The 17,158-nt window shown below is 42.9% G+C and overlaps 6 protein-coding genes across 8 annotated transcripts; 3 read left to right on the forward strand and 3 right to left on the reverse strand.

The window, feature by feature from the left end:
* Positions 1–219: 219 nt before the first annotated feature.
* On the reverse strand, positions 220–1,647 carry LOC108094725. Of its 2 annotated transcripts, XM_017195472.2 has the most exons (3): positions 1,219–1,647; positions 916–1,158; positions 220–843 (listed from the first exon to the last, which is right to left on the reverse strand). In XM_017195472.2, the coding sequence occupies exons 1-3, from the start codon at positions 1,549–1,551 to the stop codon at positions 610–612; spliced, it is 810 nt and encodes a 269-aa protein (XP_017050961.1). In that variant the 5' UTR covers positions 1,552–1,647; the 3' UTR covers positions 220–609. The 2 variants fall into 2 exon arrangements, with proteins under 2 accessions (XP_017050961.1, XP_017050960.1); XM_017195471.2 differs by having other exon boundaries at positions 221–1,158.
* Positions 1,648–2,313: 666 nt separating this feature from the next.
* Positions 2,314–6,304, forward strand: LOC108094655 (ATP-binding cassette sub-family F member 2). The gene is made up of 5 exons (XM_017195364.2): positions 2,314–2,543; positions 3,919–4,590; positions 4,659–5,164; positions 5,235–5,771; positions 5,866–6,304. Exons 2-5 carry the CDS (start codon positions 3,930–3,932, stop codon positions 5,995–5,997), a joined length of 1,836 nt encoding a protein of 611 aa, XP_017050853.1. The 5' UTR covers positions 2,314–2,543; positions 3,919–3,929; the 3' UTR covers positions 5,998–6,304.
* A 144-nt stretch (positions 6,305–6,448) lies between these two features.
* LOC108094656 lies at positions 6,449–9,017 on the reverse strand. Its single transcript, XM_017195366.2, has 2 exons — positions 8,733–9,017; positions 6,449–8,463 (listed from the first exon to the last, which is right to left on the reverse strand). Exons 1-2 carry the CDS (start codon positions 8,903–8,905, stop codon positions 7,605–7,607), a joined length of 1,032 nt encoding a protein of 343 aa, XP_017050855.1. The 5' UTR covers positions 8,906–9,017; the 3' UTR covers positions 6,449–7,604.
* A 416-nt stretch (positions 9,018–9,433) lies between these two features.
* On the forward strand, positions 9,434–11,606 carry LOC108094671 (CDP-diacylglycerol--inositol 3-phosphatidyltransferase). The gene is made up of 5 exons (XM_017195385.2): positions 9,434–9,636; positions 9,891–10,025; positions 10,408–10,561; positions 10,623–10,774; positions 10,840–11,606. The coding sequence occupies exons 1-5, from the start codon at positions 9,585–9,587 to the stop codon at positions 11,019–11,021; spliced, it is 675 nt and encodes a 224-aa protein (XP_017050874.1). The 5' UTR covers positions 9,434–9,584; the 3' UTR covers positions 11,022–11,606.
* A 169-nt stretch (positions 11,607–11,775) lies between these two features.
* Positions 11,776–12,965, forward strand: LOC108094672 (mitochondrial inner membrane protease subunit 1). Its single transcript, XM_017195386.1, has 2 exons — positions 11,776–12,052; positions 12,236–12,965. The coding sequence occupies exons 1-2, from the start codon at positions 11,954–11,956 to the stop codon at positions 12,635–12,637; spliced, it is 501 nt and encodes a 166-aa protein (XP_017050875.1). The 5' UTR covers positions 11,776–11,953; the 3' UTR covers positions 12,638–12,965.
* A 230-nt stretch (positions 12,966–13,195) lies between these two features.
* LOC108094670 (nudix hydrolase 2) lies at positions 13,196–15,666 on the reverse strand. Of its 2 annotated transcripts, XM_017195384.1 has the most exons (5): positions 15,512–15,666; positions 15,165–15,454; positions 14,500–14,847; positions 14,305–14,426; positions 13,196–14,191 (listed from the first exon to the last, which is right to left on the reverse strand). In XM_017195384.1, the coding sequence occupies exons 3-5, from the start codon at positions 14,679–14,681 to the stop codon at positions 13,488–13,490; spliced, it is 1,008 nt and encodes a 335-aa protein (XP_017050873.1). In that variant the 5' UTR covers positions 14,682–14,847; positions 15,165–15,454; positions 15,512–15,666; the 3' UTR covers positions 13,196–13,487. The 2 variants fall into 2 exon arrangements, with proteins under 2 accessions (XP_017050873.1, XP_017050872.1); XM_017195383.1 differs by lacking the exon at positions 15,165–15,454.
* Positions 15,667–17,158: the final 1,492 nt, after the last annotated feature.

Genomic DNA, 17,158 nt, shown 5'->3' on the forward strand with positions numbered 1-17,158 from the left:
GAAGTTAATAATGTTATAACTTGAGGATTATTGTGACGGCACTAATTTATAAAAATAATTAATATAATAAGTAATGGTGACAGAAAAAAAACATTTTAATTTTCGAACGAAAATTACACAAAATTCGATAGTTTGCTTAATTTTTAATATATTTTTTTTTGTTTTAGAAACAATGAATATTTAAAATGAATATTTACAATTTGTTTATTTATGCAGAAGTTTGTACTGTTTTTAAATATTATTTCGAAAATGTTTTAAGGAAAACAATAAAAAATGATTACTCATGTTATTTGTACACGTTTTTTTGTTGTTTAACTTACATGGTTGCTAACGGTTTTACAACTCTTTGCCAAATTTTGCTCCAACTACCTTATCCACTTCGGATTCTATTGCTTACAGTATATATGTATATTAAAAGGCATATTTACAATTTAAACTAAATGGTCAAATATTGGAATGAACAAGACTTTAAACACTGAACGACAGACAGGTTGAAAATACCCCTGGGAAATTGGCTTATTCTAAGCAAAGATACTTCCATAACTGAGCAAAAATATAACATAAGAACGTAAATACACATACTAGATGTCTTAAATCTAGGCTTATGGATTAGAAGGTATGCTGAAGCTGTGTACTGTTGACCTCGGTGCTCTGAAACTGTCCGGTTTCAGCCTCAAAAAGCACCTGCTGAATGCGCAGTTTGGCTACCGACCGGGAATATGAGTCCGTGATAGTGCGCAGCTGGGAGGCAATGCTCTGTCCGAAAATCATCAACTCATCCTCCCCGGCAGAATCCAGACTTGGGTTATATTTTAGTTTACGTTGTACCGGCGTGACCGGGAGCTGTTGGGTTTGCGCCTGATTATGATGTTGCTGCTGCTCCACCAAACAGAGTGAAGAATCATCGATTATTACCTCGGGCTTGCCGCTACGAGTGGTTTCCGTGGCCAACGAAATGATACAGTTGTTTGCCGGAGCTTTGCCATTGTCCGGCAGACACTCCTCCGGCTCGCCATCAGCTTGCTCATCTTCCTCCTCAAGAGCATCTTCGCTCATACTTATATCCGCGGCGGCAGTGAAGAGCAGTTTACTCGAGGGCACCAGCGATTCCTCCGTTTTAACTGGCGTTTGGGGAGCACCGGAATGCTTGTTTTTCGACTGCGGGTGAAAAGAGGTACACATTACCCATAAGAACCGAAACGACAAACCAAATCTAACCCTTTTGCAATGGGACAGCGAAACGGAGCGCAGAAAGGAGTCTGCCAACTTGAACCAAAACAACTTCGGCTCATAGCTCCTGCCCAGTTCCTTTTCGCGCATCCAGATACGCAGCTCCTTGGAGTAGACGGTGCGAACGCTCTTGATCTTTAGCTTGATGTCCACCACCGTCAGTTGAGGGATTTTCAGGGCGCGAATTATCGCCTCGTATGCTTCCTCCCGGGACACCCGATTTTTGTAGGTGTCCAGCAGTGTATTGTAGAGGCACGGCTGACGGCGGTACGCCTCTAGAAACTCCGTGATCGGGATTTTGGTGTCGCTCAGCTTCGACATGGCCTTTTTGCCCCCTTTTGGGCCAACTCTACTCCTGCCCAATCAAAATAAATCGCCAATAAACAACACAAGTTTTGTTTACCCCCGTTTAGTGTGACCAGCCACTGAGAACTTTGTTAGCTGTGCGCAAATTTTCACCATATTTCTTTGTACTTCCAAATAAAGCAAAAACTAATTATTTAAATCAAAATCATACACATATTTGCTTATTTTTTGGAAGGGCTTACTGACCCTTTATTCATTTTTCTGTTCCATTCTGTAGATGTGTATTATAAGACTCGATCAGTACGCTTCGTCACAATGTGAAGACCGTTACATTGATATTTTACCCAAATGTAGCTTCATGATACTTAAGCGTAAAAATTTCAGTTTATTAGTTTTATTCACAAGTTCGAACTTAATTGGTATTATTTAAAGAACAAAAACAAATATAGTATTTCCAGACATAAATGCGGTAAAAGTTTTACTGCTGTAGTCCTATAAAATACAGATAAGTTGTATTTTAGTTAAAAATTAGTAGAAGTGTATTAAAAAAAAAAAAATAAATTTATATAAAAGAATAGTAAATGTAATATAGAAATTAAAGCTCCTTTTGCTTAATTTTAGTTAAAAATTTTTTTAGCTTTTTAAAACTGTGCTCCGATGCCATCACTCGGTCAGTGTGCCCCTGCTTCAGTGTGACCTTTCACCACTGGATACCGAATCTTGCACCGCTCCGTGCGTTCCGCGCAAAACGCCACCGCCACCACGTGGAGCCTTTCTCCCGTTCTTCACCGTTCAGTCGTCTCTCTCTTTTTCTACCGAAAACGGTAACAGGCAGCAGGCACTTTTCAGCAGCTGCTCCGTGCGTGCGTGTGTGTGTGCGATCCGAACCGATCTGTTCCGTTACGTTCCGTCACCGTTGCCGTTACCCTCCGCGAACCGCATAATTTGAATCCTTCGCGCGACACCCTTAGTTGTTGGTTTAAATTATTAACAAAGTCCACGCCAAGGTGAGTAATTGCACATTGTCATCGTCATCTCGCCGTGGAAAATTCAATAATGTGCGCAGCGCAACACACATGCAATTTGCCGTTTGTGTATATGTGTAGGTGGCTCGGTGTGTCCGTGTGTTGTAACATCAGCCGAATGTGTGTGAGTTGTGTTGGCGAGGGGGTGAGTGGTGGCAGATCGCGTGCTGCAATTTTTTTTCTCGCCATTTTCCTGGCTTTTCCCGTTGTCATCAAACGATTCCTTTGTAACCAGGGTGTCCCGCGATGAGCCAGTGAATCATCCAATCCATTCAGACATCCCGGCCAGAACAAAAAGAAGAAGAAGTATGCCCCTCGGCAACAGAGAGCAAGAATGAAAGAGAGGAAGTGTGTGCGTGTGTTGTGGGGTAAAGAGGAAGGCGAAGAGCGGCACAGTGGAACGCAGAAAGCACAGTGGAAATTTTTGAGTTTTTGCTGACGCTGTCTAATTTTAAAATTGAGTTCAGATTTTTTTTTTGTTGAAACAGTTGTTCACACGCGATCTATGATTGTGCAGGTGTGATTGTGGGCGAAGAAAATCTTAAATCCAGACAGGTGGCCTTGAACGTGATCCTGGCTCTCTTACGCTCACGAAAAGTGCTGCCCAGCGAAAGAAAGGCGGCAAAGGGCTAGCAACAGTGATACCAAATCACGTGAGGAACTTGCGAATTGTTCTAAGTTAAAGGAAACTTAAAACGTAAATAATTAAGAAGGAAAGCACTCACTACTCGATAAAGTAATTTTTCCAACAACCTACTGAATTCATAAAGTAAACGCGCTGGAAAAGCGAACACTAAAAGTACCTATTTTTTTGTTTCTTTAAATTGGTGTAACAATAATAAACTGCCTTTAGCTATTTAGAACAAACAAAACGCAAAACAGAAAAAACATCTTAGATGGGCAATATTTGGTCTATATTCTAGAGACTTTTGTTTTAATCTCTAAAAGGTAATCGACTGCAAAAAAAAAGAACGCAGTGTCTGGTGTTTGTAGATAAGGAAACCACAACATAACTTGAACCTGTTCCGGCTCTACGGCCTTGAAAAAATATCTAATCCTTTTCAGTTAATAAAACATTTTTTAGCTAAGTCCTATTTGAATTATTATACCTCTAATAATAAATAAGCGGAAAAGGGTTTTTTTTTACAACTTATTGTTTAGTAAATATTTCGAAATTTAAGAAAGTTTAAGCAACCCAAATGTAGTAAGCATTGATATTCATTTCGTTCACTTCTGTTACGAACTGATCAGGCCAGAATATAGAACACCTTTGGCAGAGCACAATTGAAATAAAATCCCCCAAAAGCGAAACAAAATACCAGTTAAGTAATTTCATATTTTTTCGGACCATTTGCAGCCGGAATAAAAATGTCGTCCGCCGCGAAGAAACGCGAGGCGCAGAAGAAGAAGGATGCGCGCAACAAGAAGATCCAACAGATTCCCTCCTCGAAGAAGGCCAACGGCCAGCCGGAACGCGAACTGACCGAGGAGGAGAAGCTCTGCGCCAAGCTGGAGGAGGAGGCCCGGATCAGTGCGGAGGCCCGATCCTGCACCGGATCGCTGGCGGTGCATCCGCGATCCCGCGATGTTAAGATCGCCAACTTTTCGATCACCTTCTTTGGCTCCGAGCTGCTGCAGGACACCATGCTCGAGTTGAATTGTGGACGTCGCTACGGTTTAATTGGCCTCAACGGCTGCGGTAAATCCTCGTTGCTGGCGGTACTTGGTGGTCGGGAGGTGCCCATCCCACCGCACATCGATATCTTCCATTTGACACGCGAAATCCCGGCCAGCTCGAAGAGCGCACTGCAGTGCGTCATGGAGGTGGACGAGGAGCGCATCAAGCTGGAGAAACTGGCCGAAGAGCTGGCCATGAGCGAGGAGGACGATGCCCAGGAGCAGCTGATCGACATCTACGAGCGTCTGGACGATATGTCCGCCGATCTGGCGGAGGTCAAGGCGGCACGCATTCTTCACGGTCTCGGCTTCGACAAGGCCATGCAACAGAAACAGGCCAAGGACTTCTCAGGTGGGTTAACCAACCTGCTTATTTCTGGCTTTCCCTAGCTAATTATTGGGTATTTTACTGACATTTAGGTGGTTGGCGCATGCGTATCGCTTTGGCCCGCGCTCTGTTTGTGAAGCCCCATCTTCTGCTGCTCGACGAACCGACAAATCACTTGGATCTGGACGCCTGCGTGTGGCTGGAGGAGGAGCTAAAGACATACAAGCGCATCCTGGTGCTCATCTCGCACTCGCAGGATTTCCTCAACGGCGTCTGCACGAACATCATCCACTTGACGAGCAAACGCCTCAAGTACTACACGGGTAACTATGAGGCCTTTGTGCGCACACGCATGGAACTGCTGGAGAACCAGATGAAGCAGTACAACTGGGAACAGGATCAGATTTCGCATATGAAGAACTACATTGCCCGCTTCGGTCACGGTTCCGCCAAATTGGCGCGGCAGGCGCAGTCCAAGGAGAAGACGCTGGCCAAGATGGTTGCACAGGGCTTAACGGAGAAGGTGTCTGACGACAAGGTGCTCAACTTTTACTTCCCATCGTGCGGCAAGGTGCCGCCACCCGTGATTATGGTGCAGGTTCGTAAATCTGCCAGAATTACTTATCTCTTATGATACATAACTGACTGGGATTATTTCTTGTCAATAGAATGTGAATTTCCGATACAACGATGAGACACCTTGGATCTACAAGAATCTGGAGTTCGGTATTGATCTGGACACTCGTCTAGCCTTGGTGGGACCGAACGGAGCAGGCAAGTCGACGCTGCTGAAGCTGCTTTATGGAGATCTGGTGCCCACCTCTGGCATGATCCGCAAGAACTCGCATCTGCGCATCGCTCGTTACCACCAGCATCTGCACGAGCTGCTAGATTTGGACGCCAGTCCGCTGGAGTACATGATGCGCGCCTTCCCCGACGTCAAGGAGAAGGAGGAGATGCGCAAGATCATCGGTCGCTACGGTCTCACCGGTCGCCAGCAAGTCTGTCCGATCCGCCAGCTGTCCGATGGCCAGCGGTGTCGCGTCGTGTTCGCCTGGTTGGCCTGGCAGGTGCCCCACCTTCTGCTGCTTGACGAACCTACCAATCACTTGGACATGGAGACCATTGACGCACTCGCCGATGCGATCAACGATTTCGATGGCGGCATGGTGCTAGTTAGTCACGATTTCCGACTGATTAACCAGGTATGCGTTAAACTATTTATATTTAATATCTTATATGTAAATACATATAAACTTACAACGTACAAAAACTTACGTTTCTTTCTCCTTTATCCAGGTGGCAGAAGAGATTTGGGTGTGCGAGAAGGAGACGGTGACTAAGTGGAAGGGCGGGATCCTGGACTACAAGGATCATCTGAAGAACAAGATCACTTCCGAAAACGAGAAGAAGGCCAAGGCGGCAAAGTAGATGCTATCCGGTAGATACGCGTTATCTAGTGGATAGACGCGAACGCCAACACACACCCGCACACACACAGTCGCGCACCCACACTCCCCAGAACTCCACACCCCACCCACAAGGACATTCACTATATTTCTCTTCAATAGGCGGCGGGCGATTCCCGGATATTGGGCTGTGCCCGCTCGCTAATGATTCATAATGTGCGAAATTAGTCTTGAGTTTACACTACGCTATAGTCAAGTCATGTAAACAGCTATATACGATCGGCAAAACACAACCGTCAAACAATAAAACCTTAAACACCCAAATCCAATAAAAACCATCCATATACATAACACTCAAACACCAACGAACCACAACTGTTGAGAATTCAACAAGAATACACAAATTTTAGCTGAATTTTTTCATTTTATGTGTCGAATTAAACTAAATAAAAATTATAAATATATAAATATGAAGTGGAGAAAAACACAATCAGGAACTACAACTTATAAATACAACCAACCAACTACAAAACTGCTTGTGATCTTGCGCTTATGTAATTTCGTTTAATTCTTCGCTAGGTTTCATATAAACATATATATAAAGAATATATTTTTATTTTTTTGTAATTTATTTACGCTTTAACTATATATTTACATATTAAACGATTAAAACTACAATAACTAAAGAATGTAATTAAAGTTCTGATTAAGTGAGTCGAACCAAAATGTGTGAGAAACGATGTTAAACTGCCCTCCCAAATCCGAACCGTGATTTTGTTGCCCGCGGATTCGACAAAGACAGCGTGTGCTTAGCGATTCAATATTCGATTTAAATTAAAAACAAACTAAAAACTGGTATAGAATGGATAAATGGGTATTACATGAAACGTACATATATATATAAATATATATATATATTAAAATTTACAAATTACATAAACAAATAAAAAAAAGAAACAGATATTATAGGTTATTAAATTGGATTTGTAAACTCCAGCGAAAACAAAACGTTTTGTATTCAGACAACACGAGAACACGAAACATATACAATGCGATATAGAAATCTACACGATATGAGGCTGAAATTCAGTTGTGGCAGCCGAGTTGTGTTGTATTTATTAGCTAACCTAATTGAGAAATTGCTAAGATAAAACAAAGAGTTGCTTGACAAGGTAAATAAACAAATTAAATGACCAAAAGTTGAAAAAAATCTTTGGTTTTCTTGAATTTGTTTTCAGGTAAATTGTTCAAGACTGAATGCTGTTATTAACTTCATTTTTTTCTAGTTAGATTTTGAAAAAATATTTTTTTGTAAACATTTTTCTTGAGTTACTGGGGATTCAAATCAACGAGCATATTCTATATTCATTTTAATCTCCATTCCGTTTCCTTTATTTATTGTACAAATGTGTTCGTTTAAATGTTATTACATTCCATTGCGTTTTACACGATCTCTTTATTGCTGCATTCACCTGGTCTTTAATTTATCAATGTATTATTTGTTTTCTGAATGCGTGTAGGCACGTTCAAAGGTTAGTTGGTAGACTTGGTTACACTTAAGCGATAGTTACATGTGCTATTCAGTGGTAATGATACAGGAGTTGTATAATTTACAGTAAAATCTTAGGTCTAGTAGCTTCTGACCAATTCCTCATGCATGACCTTGAGAAGCTGCCTTTCCACGCTGCTCAGAGCTCCAAATTCGGCTCCAAAGTCTCGCAGCAGATGCTTGAGATCGCACATTTTGCGTTCTACCCAGGCACACGTAATCTCAGCCAGTGCATACTGCTGTTGCTCGGGCACAAATGCTCCTGGACGCTCCACCGATCCGCCATCGTCCGTTAAACAGGGACGCATCTCGAATTGCGCCAGGTTGTAGTAGTACTCGATCAGCTTAATGTGGGCAGGTGACTGGCGAGCAGGCGGAAGATTCAGATGGACCAGGAGCAGCAGACGCAGTACCTCGACACTTCGCAACAATTCCCCGTACATGTGAGCCCCTCGTCGCTCGTAAATATTATCCACAATGTCGTCGTAGTGCTGCAGGGCACTCCGGAAATCCCCACGCTGACCACAAGTCTCGGCGCTCATTTCCAGATCATGGATCTGATGGGTGGGGGAGGCAAAGCTGCTGGTGCTGTCCAACTGCCGCTGCAGTTGCTTTAGCTCCCGGAGGATCGCCGCCTTGTACACACAGCCATCCACGGCTCGTTCGGCGGCCCGATGATAGCAATGGAGGGCTCCCTCCCGAAAACCCGAGTGCCGGGTGCGCAGGTGCAGCTTTCCAGATTCGTTGTGCGCCCCCAAGAAGGCTCTCGCTGCCCGCAGGTAAGCCTCCGATTCGCGTTGGGGTGCGCCGCCGTAAGACTCGCACTTGGCAAAGCCAATGTGACACATGGCCGCATATTGTAGGATGCCTGACTCCTCGAAGCTGTAGGCCAGTCGCTGGAAGTCCGCCTGCACATCGCCCACGCTGGGCGCAAAGCGTCTGAAATGGCAATAATCACCAATTCAGCTATTTAATATATTTGTTAAAGCCTTATATATTAAACTCATAGTTTCAAGGCAACTTAAAATCCTTTTTGTTCAGCCTTAAAGTATGCTATACAAAATATTATCGGTATCACTTCACAGATTTTAGGACTCAAAATAAACTGAGGAATATTTTCTTTTTACTTATAACACATCCAAAAACTTTGCTTTAATATCAATTAGGGTTTGTTATTTTTTTAAATTCAATAATCTATTGATACTCACTTAAAGAAGCCGGCACGCTCGAACTTCTTAATCTTGCTGGAGGCCCTAAGATATTGCTCGATCAGGTTTTTGGGATACTGGTCCAGTTGCTGGTGCTCCAAACCCTGATTCGTCGATCCCACTCCGCCGAATGATCCACCGCCGATCAAACTGGCGCCGCGGAGTTTATCCATGCTGTAACATGTGGGTTACCTTGCAGGTTCTTTCTGATCGACCTAATTGTGCATTATTTTCGGCAATATATTATTATTATTTGTGGAATTCGTCATGGGCAGTGTGACCGCTGCATGGGCCGACGAGGAATATACCAAGTTGCGAGTTGGTATTTAAGTCCATTTTACACTAGCGAAGAGTAACCGTTTACGTTGGCGCAAAAAAGCGTTACAAGACTATTTGTTTTCTATTAGTATTCATAATAAGATTACATTAACAAAGAAAAACAAGGGCAAAATTTAAATAATTCATTATATACAACTACACGATACCCCACTGAGGTACTAAGTACGTGTATGAATACGCAAAAAAAAATAGAAAGTCAATAATCTTGTAAAACCTACGTTTTCCATTTTGAGATTTCATTCAATGTTATTTATGAATTTACTATACATAGTTCCAATCCTGAGATGCGTGACAGTGGAAACAAACTAGTAACTCACAGTGCTGGTATATTTGGTTTTTTTATTTTGCGTTTGATGGTAATTCACGACGGTCCCGCTGGGGTCACACCAGATACAGCGAAATTGCTTTGCTCGTTTTTTGCTACACTTTTTATCATTTCATTGGATAAAAACAAACAGTCAGGAGATCGCAAACTAAACTTTAAAATCACTAGACACCAGCAGGCGACAAAAAATGGCAATTGCCGAGCACGACAACGTCTTTATCTTTGTGCCAAATTTGATCGGTGAGTGACGTTGTTATTGTTGTTGTTTTTCAAGTTCCATAGGGGTAAACAAATCGCATGTTCGATTTATGCGGCGCAGTTATTGCGTTCTGTGTGTTCCCCTAATTGGATTTAAGGGGATGTTCGGGTTGGCAACCTGTGAAATGCAGGGCGCAAGTTCACCGATATAGAGAGCCACCGAACCACCCCCTCGATGTCTTCCACCTAGATATTGATATGGGGAATACATATATTGACATATTGACTTTTTCCAGGCTATGCCCGCATCGTTTTGGCATTGATCGCCTTCTGGTTCATGTCCACCAACTATGTGATCTCTGGCTGGTGTTATGTAACTTCTGCCCTGCTGGACGCCGTCGATGGACATGCCGCCCGGGCTTTTAACCAAAGTAAGACCAATTCCCTCCTCGGTAATCTAAAAGAACGAAGCACTTGCTTTAGCTATAGCTAGAGCTACATATATCTGTATCTGATTTGTGCGCGCACTTTGGCCGCAACGCACCACAACACCTGTCTCCCCAATGGTTATCTGCCGATATTTGTTTATAAGCGGCACGCCCCAAAGGTCCCGATATGGTCACGGCTGGATAGCCAATAGAAGTATGACGTGTGCCCACAAAATGAACAGAAATCAAGCAGGAATTGCACAGAAATGGAATTAGGCAATTTGTTGCTAAGCAAATCAATTGTGATAAATGTAAACAGAATTTGTGTTTCATTATTAATATTATTATTATAATTATAATTATTGAACTGCTTCTTCTTCTGCAGGCACTCGTTTTGGCGCCATGCTGGACCAGTTGACCGATCGCTGCGGCACCACCGGATTGCTCGTTACCCTGGCCTACTTCTATCCGCAGTACATGTTCTGGTTCCAGCTGTCCATCGCCATTGACGTGGCCTGTCACTGGCTCTTCATGCAGACGTAAGTGGGACATGTAATCAGGAATGCGAATGTCTGCATACTTATACTATTGTCTTTGCAGGAGCGTTGTGGTTGGCCGCAGCTCGCACAAGGTGAACGAAAACTTTGTGATGCGTCTGTATTACCAGAAGGACATTCTCACATTCATGTGCTGCGTCAACGAGTTGTTCTACGTGTGCTTGTACCTTTTGCATTTCACTTACGGCCCACTGAGTGAGTATATAGCGTAACTTCCAGTTAGACATCTAATCTAATCGATGTTTACCCATCAATTGCAGTATTTGGAGCTTCGCTCTTCAAGATACTCGCCTTCCTCACGGGTCCCTTTGCCGTGCTCAAGGCTTTGATCTCGGTAATGCACGCCTATGTGGCGGGCATCGACTTGGCTGCCGTTGATGTGCGCGAACGACAGGAGAAGCGTCAGAAATCCGAACCGGTGGTCGGCAAGAAATTGGAGTAAATCTAGTCCCGACCAGCGTCTTCCAGCGCTAGTTCTCACAAAAAACAAAGTACTAAAGCGAAACACAACTCTTGATTCCAAGCAAACTAAAAACATGAAAAGATAAAAGCGATCAGATGAAATATGGGGCATTAGGCATACCAAATAGGCCGTAGTAGAATTTAAATTATTTTTATGCGCTATTGCAAGATTGTTGATTTTATTTTGTATTTTTTAGTTAGACGGGTGTGTGCGACAAGGTCACCCGACAAATTGTATTTAAATGATTTTTGAATTGAAATTGAAATTCAAGCGATTCGTTCCAGTCAGTAGGTGTTGCATATTTATTTTGCCTTTAGTTAACGTAATTTACAATTTCGGTGACGCTTACACCCCATATATATGTATACACATAGATATATATATATATATATATATATATGAATGAGTGTCTATTTCCAGGAGTTATATCTTATTGTGTACAATTTCGGTTCGACTAACGACCTCCTCCCCAGTAAATCTCTCAATGTAACTAATGTATTTCTAATCGTAAGTTAAAAGAATGTAATTGGAGACCTGCAAGAAATATATGAAAAGTGGATGTTAGATGTACACTTTATAATGTATCTGCCAGGCTTGGTGGACCTAGTCAAAAATATTGATGAAAAGTAGGAATAAATATATGTGGTTAAATGTGCTAAATTTTTGGTCTTCTAGCTTTTTTAAATTGAAAGTCGCGCCCAAAAATTAATCGTTTCATTTCCAATATTTCTGCGGAAGCCCTCGATTGGCACTCAGCTGTGCTTTTTAGTGCAGCCCTGATTTTTACACAACATAAACATCTCTTTCCGGGTTGATAGCACCTCTGCCGGATCTAGGACACAGGAGATGCTCTGAGCACAAGCGCAGGTGGATGTGGAGCAGCCAAAGCAGGAATCGCCAGGATACCCGCCATGAAGGTCCTTTCGCGACTGGGTCGCCTCATGCGCTACACGGTCGCCTATGCGGCCATCACACACTGCACCTTCGAGTACATCGGCGACTTTGTCCTGGTGAGTCTGTCTACACAAGGGTATTAACATAGCTGGATACTTAACCCAGAAGTAAACGGAAAGAACCCGATAAGTTGCTCCTATGTGCAACATTTTCGTAATCGAAGTTAGACCCTTAGACCACAATAAACATTACCTTTCATACAATAAGTAAGCTCTTGCATTTCGCTTTTCCACATCCAGTGCAAAGGACCCTCAATGGAGCCCACTCTCTACTCGGACAACGTGTTGCTCACAGAACGCCTGTCGAAGCACTGGCGAACCTACCAGCCAGGAGACATCGTTATCGCCATCTCGCCTATCAACGCCAGTCAGTTCATTTGCAAACGGATCGTTGCCGTGTCCGGTGACCAGGTGCTCATCCAGAAGCCGACTCCCATCGAAGCCGAATACAGCGGGAGTCAGGATGTCAAAACGAAGCCCATAATGATTAAGGACTATGTGCCGCGCGGCTACGTTTGGATCGAGGGAGACAATAAGGGTAATAGCTCGGATTCACGCTATTACGGACCTATTCCGGTGGGTCTCATCCGGAGTCGTGTGCTCTGCCGCATTTGGCCAATATCCGAGGCCACCGGACTGTAGATTGACTTCCCGAAAGAGTTTTACTCTAGTTTTTTCTCAACTGAACCCATTCGAGTGGCCTACTTTTAAAGGAAATTCTAGATCATATATTTTATAGATCCATTTCATATGCGGTTCTCGTCTGATTTGTGCGACAAGTGGGTCTTGAATTTGCGATCCTTTGGATGTTATGTAATACAAATAAACCAGAAGAGCGTTTGAGAAACTGCCAATCAAATATTTATTATTAATATACATTCACTAGAACGGCTTTATTTTATCATTTGCAGACATTTGTTTATTTAAAAAAATCTAAAATTAATAAATTGTGATTATTTATCAAAACTGATTCAAAATGGAGTAACTATCTTAAGACTTTAGGAAGGCAGTTAATTTAAAATGCGTTTGTATTCAAATCATTTGATAGACCTGAAAACCCGATATCTTTATAAGAAGTGGGTTTTAAATAATCATCAATATTATTCAATGTTTTACTATAATCGACATTGATTTTTCAGCTACATCATCGTTGTTTTTTTAACTATCACATTTTTTTAGAAAATATTTTTTTCAATGTTTGTTAAAAAGAATTTCTATATTTTCGATTCCTGAGTTTAATAACAATAAGGCTGCCATTTAATTCTACATGTTCTTAAATTGCATAAAGTTTGGCTTTAATGATCAGTAAATAGTAGGATGTCATATTAGTAGTTCTTTTCTTTTTTTTAATATTTCTTTACCTTCAGAAAATCTTTCATACATTAAATTATACATTATGAACATATCAATATTCACTTGTGCTGCTCCTCGATTTGGGTCGAAAATAGTAAAATGAATTGCACTAGGGATTTGGCCACTGAACCTTCAAGTCTCACGAGTTCTTTTGATCCGGCTGTTGCTGCTGTGCCTCCTGCTCCACGTAATACAGGTTGTATTTCTTTTTAAGCACCTGATGAACTTCATCCCGACAGGTGATTGTCAGTCCGCGCTTTTGGTAGTCCAAAAACGTGCGAACGAACTGCCTGTTGGTCTCGTGAACTTGAGGATGCTCCAGATACTCCTCGATGTTCATCCACTGGAGTCGCGCTATTTCGCGTTCGCAACGCTTAAAGTCCAAATTAAGGGGCTTTAAGGCGACGACCACATAAAGATCGGAGCAGCCGAAGGTGCCGCCGTGGGCATGTCGCAGAGTGACCACCGATCGGAACTCGGTGTTAATGCCTGTCTCCTCGGCAACTTCACGGATCGCCGCATCGATGAGATTCTCCCGCGGCTCCACATAGCCACCGGGCAGTTTCCAGCTATTGGGTATCATCGCGAACCGATCGGACACAACCAGGACCTCGTCCTTATCGTTGATCACCAGTCCGCCAACTCCCATCAGAGTGTGGGCGAAGTTTGGCAAATTGCTGGTCTCGTCCTCTGGCAGCCAGCGGTACATGACAACCACTCCGGTGCGTGCGTGATGGAAGTCGAAGCCATTCTCCGCAAGAATGGGCACCCAGTCGGCCTGCTCTTTGTACACCTTGAACCAAATGGCTCGGTTCTTGTTTGTCGTCCAAAAACCAAGTGATTCTGGAAAAAGATTGAAAGAAATTACGGTTGGTAAGCTTATAGCAGAAATAAAATATATCAAAGAGTTGATTAAAACACTTTTGAGTAAGCTTTTAAATTTATTTGGAACTTACTTTTCAGTTTGTCCCGGAAGCCGTCTGGATCCACCTGCTCTTCGCGTCCATCGACTGTGACTCCGGCAAAGCGATCCGTCAGACCGCGGAAGACATCGCTTGGTGTATCCATGTCTTTTGAGCTTTAATTTTAAAAGAAATTAATTTTTTTTTAAATATACCTTTAATTGGGTATCAATATAGCAATGTACTTACGCTGGGTAAGCTCTTGTAAACTGCTGCTGTTTCTGATGTTGTTCCGGAACCCTATGCAGTGGAATTTTAAATGCTGCCGCGGAAAAGGAGCGGTTTCTAGCGGTCGGGAGAAGCGTTCGCCATGAATTGAACGCCGACAGATTTGGAATGTTTCTGCAAGCCAGAAGACCTGTGGCCAACATTAAATAAGCCCGCAAATCGACGAAAAACGACGACGGTCGACCACGTTGGCGTCACTCGGAATCTCGGAACCGGGGATCTGAGCGCCCCGGAGTGGGCGGGGCAGCTTTAACTGCTATGACGGCTCAGTGTATCCAGAACTCAAGCCGAAGGCAATCCCTGGGCATGCTGTGTGTAGAAAACGAGACAAACAGACAGGTGAAAAAGCAGCATGGCTCCAAACAACGATGCAAATCCAATGGCTAAAGTGAGAGGGGGATAGGAGGAGGACGTAGTCACTATCTATCGCCGGCGCAAGATAAGCTATATGGTTATGTGGTTACGTTCGGATTTCTGTTCTTGACATTTCGAATTTGGCGCTAACGTCGGTATCCGACAGACGATGGAGATGAGTAAAAATGTGACTGAGAAAGAAACTGTTTAGTAACTAAAAATGCATTAAAATTACTAATTACATATACTTTGCATACGTATATATTCTTTACTTTTTAACACAAATGAAGTGAGCACTGAACGAGTATTAACCGGTTCGTGAAACAGTTACTTGACCGTTATATGCACGATCACGGTCTTTGTTTTGTTTGCTCATCACTGGCGCAACCTTGAGCGGCAATCCAAGGTGCGTGTGGGTGGTGGGCGTGGGGTGTTTGTGGGGTCGGTAGGCGGTTTCAATTGTTTCCGCATGGGCTTTGTGTATGTTTATCAGCTGAGTGATTGTTGTTATCAACACGCCAGACAATTTATGCGCTTTTTACATAACAAACAACGCCAAGCGCTGCAAATTAAGTCAAATTGGAATAGCATCGTTGGTAAAAGGTATCTTCAAACTTACTAGTAAACCCACTGGTTAAATTGTGTCACTTAGTTGTACTGTCCCGTTTCAGACGACTAATGAAATGATCTAGCCATGGACTTTGGCATAAACAAGCGAATAAAGCAGCGCGCGATTTCAATTCGCTTCCAATTCTACCAGCACGTTAACTTCTAGGGATGGAACACAAAAAACCTAATCAGCTGATTTATCGGTGCGTTCTGTTTGACTTTATATCGCTTTCTGGCATATTGTAGCTGATCATTGACTGTTATTTTTCAAACATACATTTCAAATTTATTTCATTAAAATAATAATAATAATTAGTTTAGCACAAGATATTTTGCAGGAATGGATCAGCATCACCTGCAACATGGATATACCCTCTCAGAGCAAAGGGTATTGTAATTTCAGTCAGAAGTTTGCAACGCAGTGAAGGAGACACCTCAGACCCCATTAAGAATATATATATTCTTGATCAGCATCACGATCTGAATCGAAATACGTGTATCTGTCTATCCGTCTGTCTGTGTGGCGCTATTTTATATTTAAATTTCAGAACGACTGGTATTTAAAGTTCTAAGTACTCACTGCGACTCATCCTCGGTGCACTGCATCTTGTTGTCCAAGTTCAAGTGGAGCCACTCCTCTGCTGCAGCTGCTTTTCAAACACACACTAACTCGGAAACCTGAATTAAATAAATAAAAACAATAATTTAATTATTAAATTACATTGACAAAATGCCACGTAATCACTTACCATTTACGGGTTTCCGATGCATTGCATACCGAAGTCCACTCGAAGAGGAGTTATCTGCAGTGAAGCATTCTTATCCAAATTTATTGAATCGCAAAAACTAGTACCTCCTCACCTGGATGCACTGCATCCAGTAGTTGGTCCATAGTGGTATCGCCGTTTAGGCGACACCAGGAAAACCACACACACACAGCCGCACAGCAAGAGTTCGGAAACCTGGAATAAATAAATAAAAACAATTATTTAATTATTAAGTTGCATTTACGGAAAGCCACGTAATCACTTACCTTTTTGGGTTTCCGATGCACTGCAGCCCGGAGTCCACTCCAGGTGGTGTCATCCACAGGGAAGAAAATTGATTGATTTTCAAAAAATGGTACCGCCTCACATGGATGCAGTGCATCCAGGAGTTGGTCCATGCCAGTGATGCATTGCATCCCGGCGTCCACTCAAGGTGGACTCCCCGCACCCAAATTTATTCAACCCCAAAAAATGGTACCTCCTCACACGGATGCAGTGCATCCTGGAGTTGGTCCATAGCGGAGATGCATTGCATCCCGCACTCCACTCTAGGTGGAGTTGCCCACAAGGGGAATACTTATCCAAATTTATTGAGTCCCAAAAAATGGGAGCAGGTACCACTTGGATGCTTTGACGCACTGCATCCTGGAGCTGGTCCATAGGAGGTATCGCGATATAGGCAATACCAAACACACACACGCGCACAGCAAGAATCCGAAAAAGTTCCAGAAGGGAACTTCCGGTTAGTCGGGTCCATGGTACAATTATACAAGGTAGTCTCGTCGGCAAAAAGCGCTCCCTTATTCATTACTCACCACAAGTGCGAGTGAGAGGAGTCTGCGTAGTAAGTGCGAGTGAAACGACAAAGGAGCTTTTTGCTTAACCCTTAG

This window comes from Drosophila ficusphila, unplaced genomic scaffold (assembly GCF_018152265.1).
Source record: "Drosophila ficusphila isolate 14025-0441.05 unplaced genomic scaffold, ASM1815226v1 contig_198, whole genome shotgun sequence".
NCBI lineage: Eukaryota > Metazoa > Arthropoda > Insecta > Diptera > Drosophilidae > Drosophila > Drosophila ficusphila.

Bases quoted from the DNA above. Each gene is read 5' to 3' on its own strand.
- LOC108094725 (XM_017195471.2), bottom strand. From the start codon at position 1,551: ATGTCGAAGCTGAGCGACACCAAAATCCCGATCACGGAGTTTCTAGAG. The intron at 1,159-1,218 runs GTTAGATTTGGT...TTTCACCCGCAG, and splicing joins CGCTGTCCCATTGCAAAAGG to TCGAAAAACAAGCATTCCGG.
- LOC108094655 (XM_017195364.2), top strand. From the start codon at position 3,930: ATGTCGTCCGCCGCGAAGAAACGCGAGGCGCAGAAGAAGAAGGATGCG. The intron at 5,165-5,234 runs GTTCGTAAATCT...TCTTGTCAATAG, and splicing joins CACCCGTGATTATGGTGCAG to AATGTGAATTTCCGATACAA. The intron at 5,772-5,865 runs GTATGCGTTAAA...TCCTTTATCCAG, and splicing joins ATTTCCGACTGATTAACCAG to GTGGCAGAAGAGATTTGGGT.
- LOC108094656 (XM_017195366.2), bottom strand. From the start codon at position 8,905: ATGGATAAACTCCGCGGCGCCAGTTTGATCGGCGGTGGATCATTCGGC. The intron at 8,464-8,732 runs GTGAGTATCAAT...TTGCCATTTCAG, and splicing joins GAGCGTGCCGGCTTCTTTAA to ACGCTTTGCGCCCAGCGTGG.
- LOC108094671 (XM_017195385.2), top strand. From the start codon at position 9,585: ATGGCAATTGCCGAGCACGACAACGTCTTTATCTTTGTGCCAAATTTG. The intron at 9,637-9,890 runs GTGAGTGACGTT...GACTTTTTCCAG, and splicing joins CTTTGTGCCAAATTTGATCG to GCTATGCCCGCATCGTTTTG. The intron at 10,775-10,839 runs GTGAGTATATAG...CATCAATTGCAG, and splicing joins TTTCACTTACGGCCCACTGA to TATTTGGAGCTTCGCTCTTC.
- LOC108094672 (XM_017195386.1), top strand. From the start codon at position 11,954: ATGAAGGTCCTTTCGCGACTGGGTCGCCTCATGCGCTACACGGTCGCC. The intron at 12,053-12,235 runs GTGAGTCTGTCT...TTCCACATCCAG, and splicing joins ACATCGGCGACTTTGTCCTG to TGCAAAGGACCCTCAATGGA.
- LOC108094670 (XM_017195383.1), bottom strand. From the start codon at position 14,681: ATGTTGGCCACAGGTCTTCTGGCTTGCAGAAACATTCCAAATCTGTCG. The intron at 14,427-14,499 runs GTAAGTACATTG...TTAAAATTAAAG, and splicing joins TTTACAAGAGCTTACCCAGC to CTCAAAAGACATGGATACAC. The intron at 14,192-14,304 runs GTAAGTTCCAAA...ATCTTTTTCCAG, and splicing joins CTTCCGGGACAAACTGAAAA to AATCACTTGGTTTTTGGACG.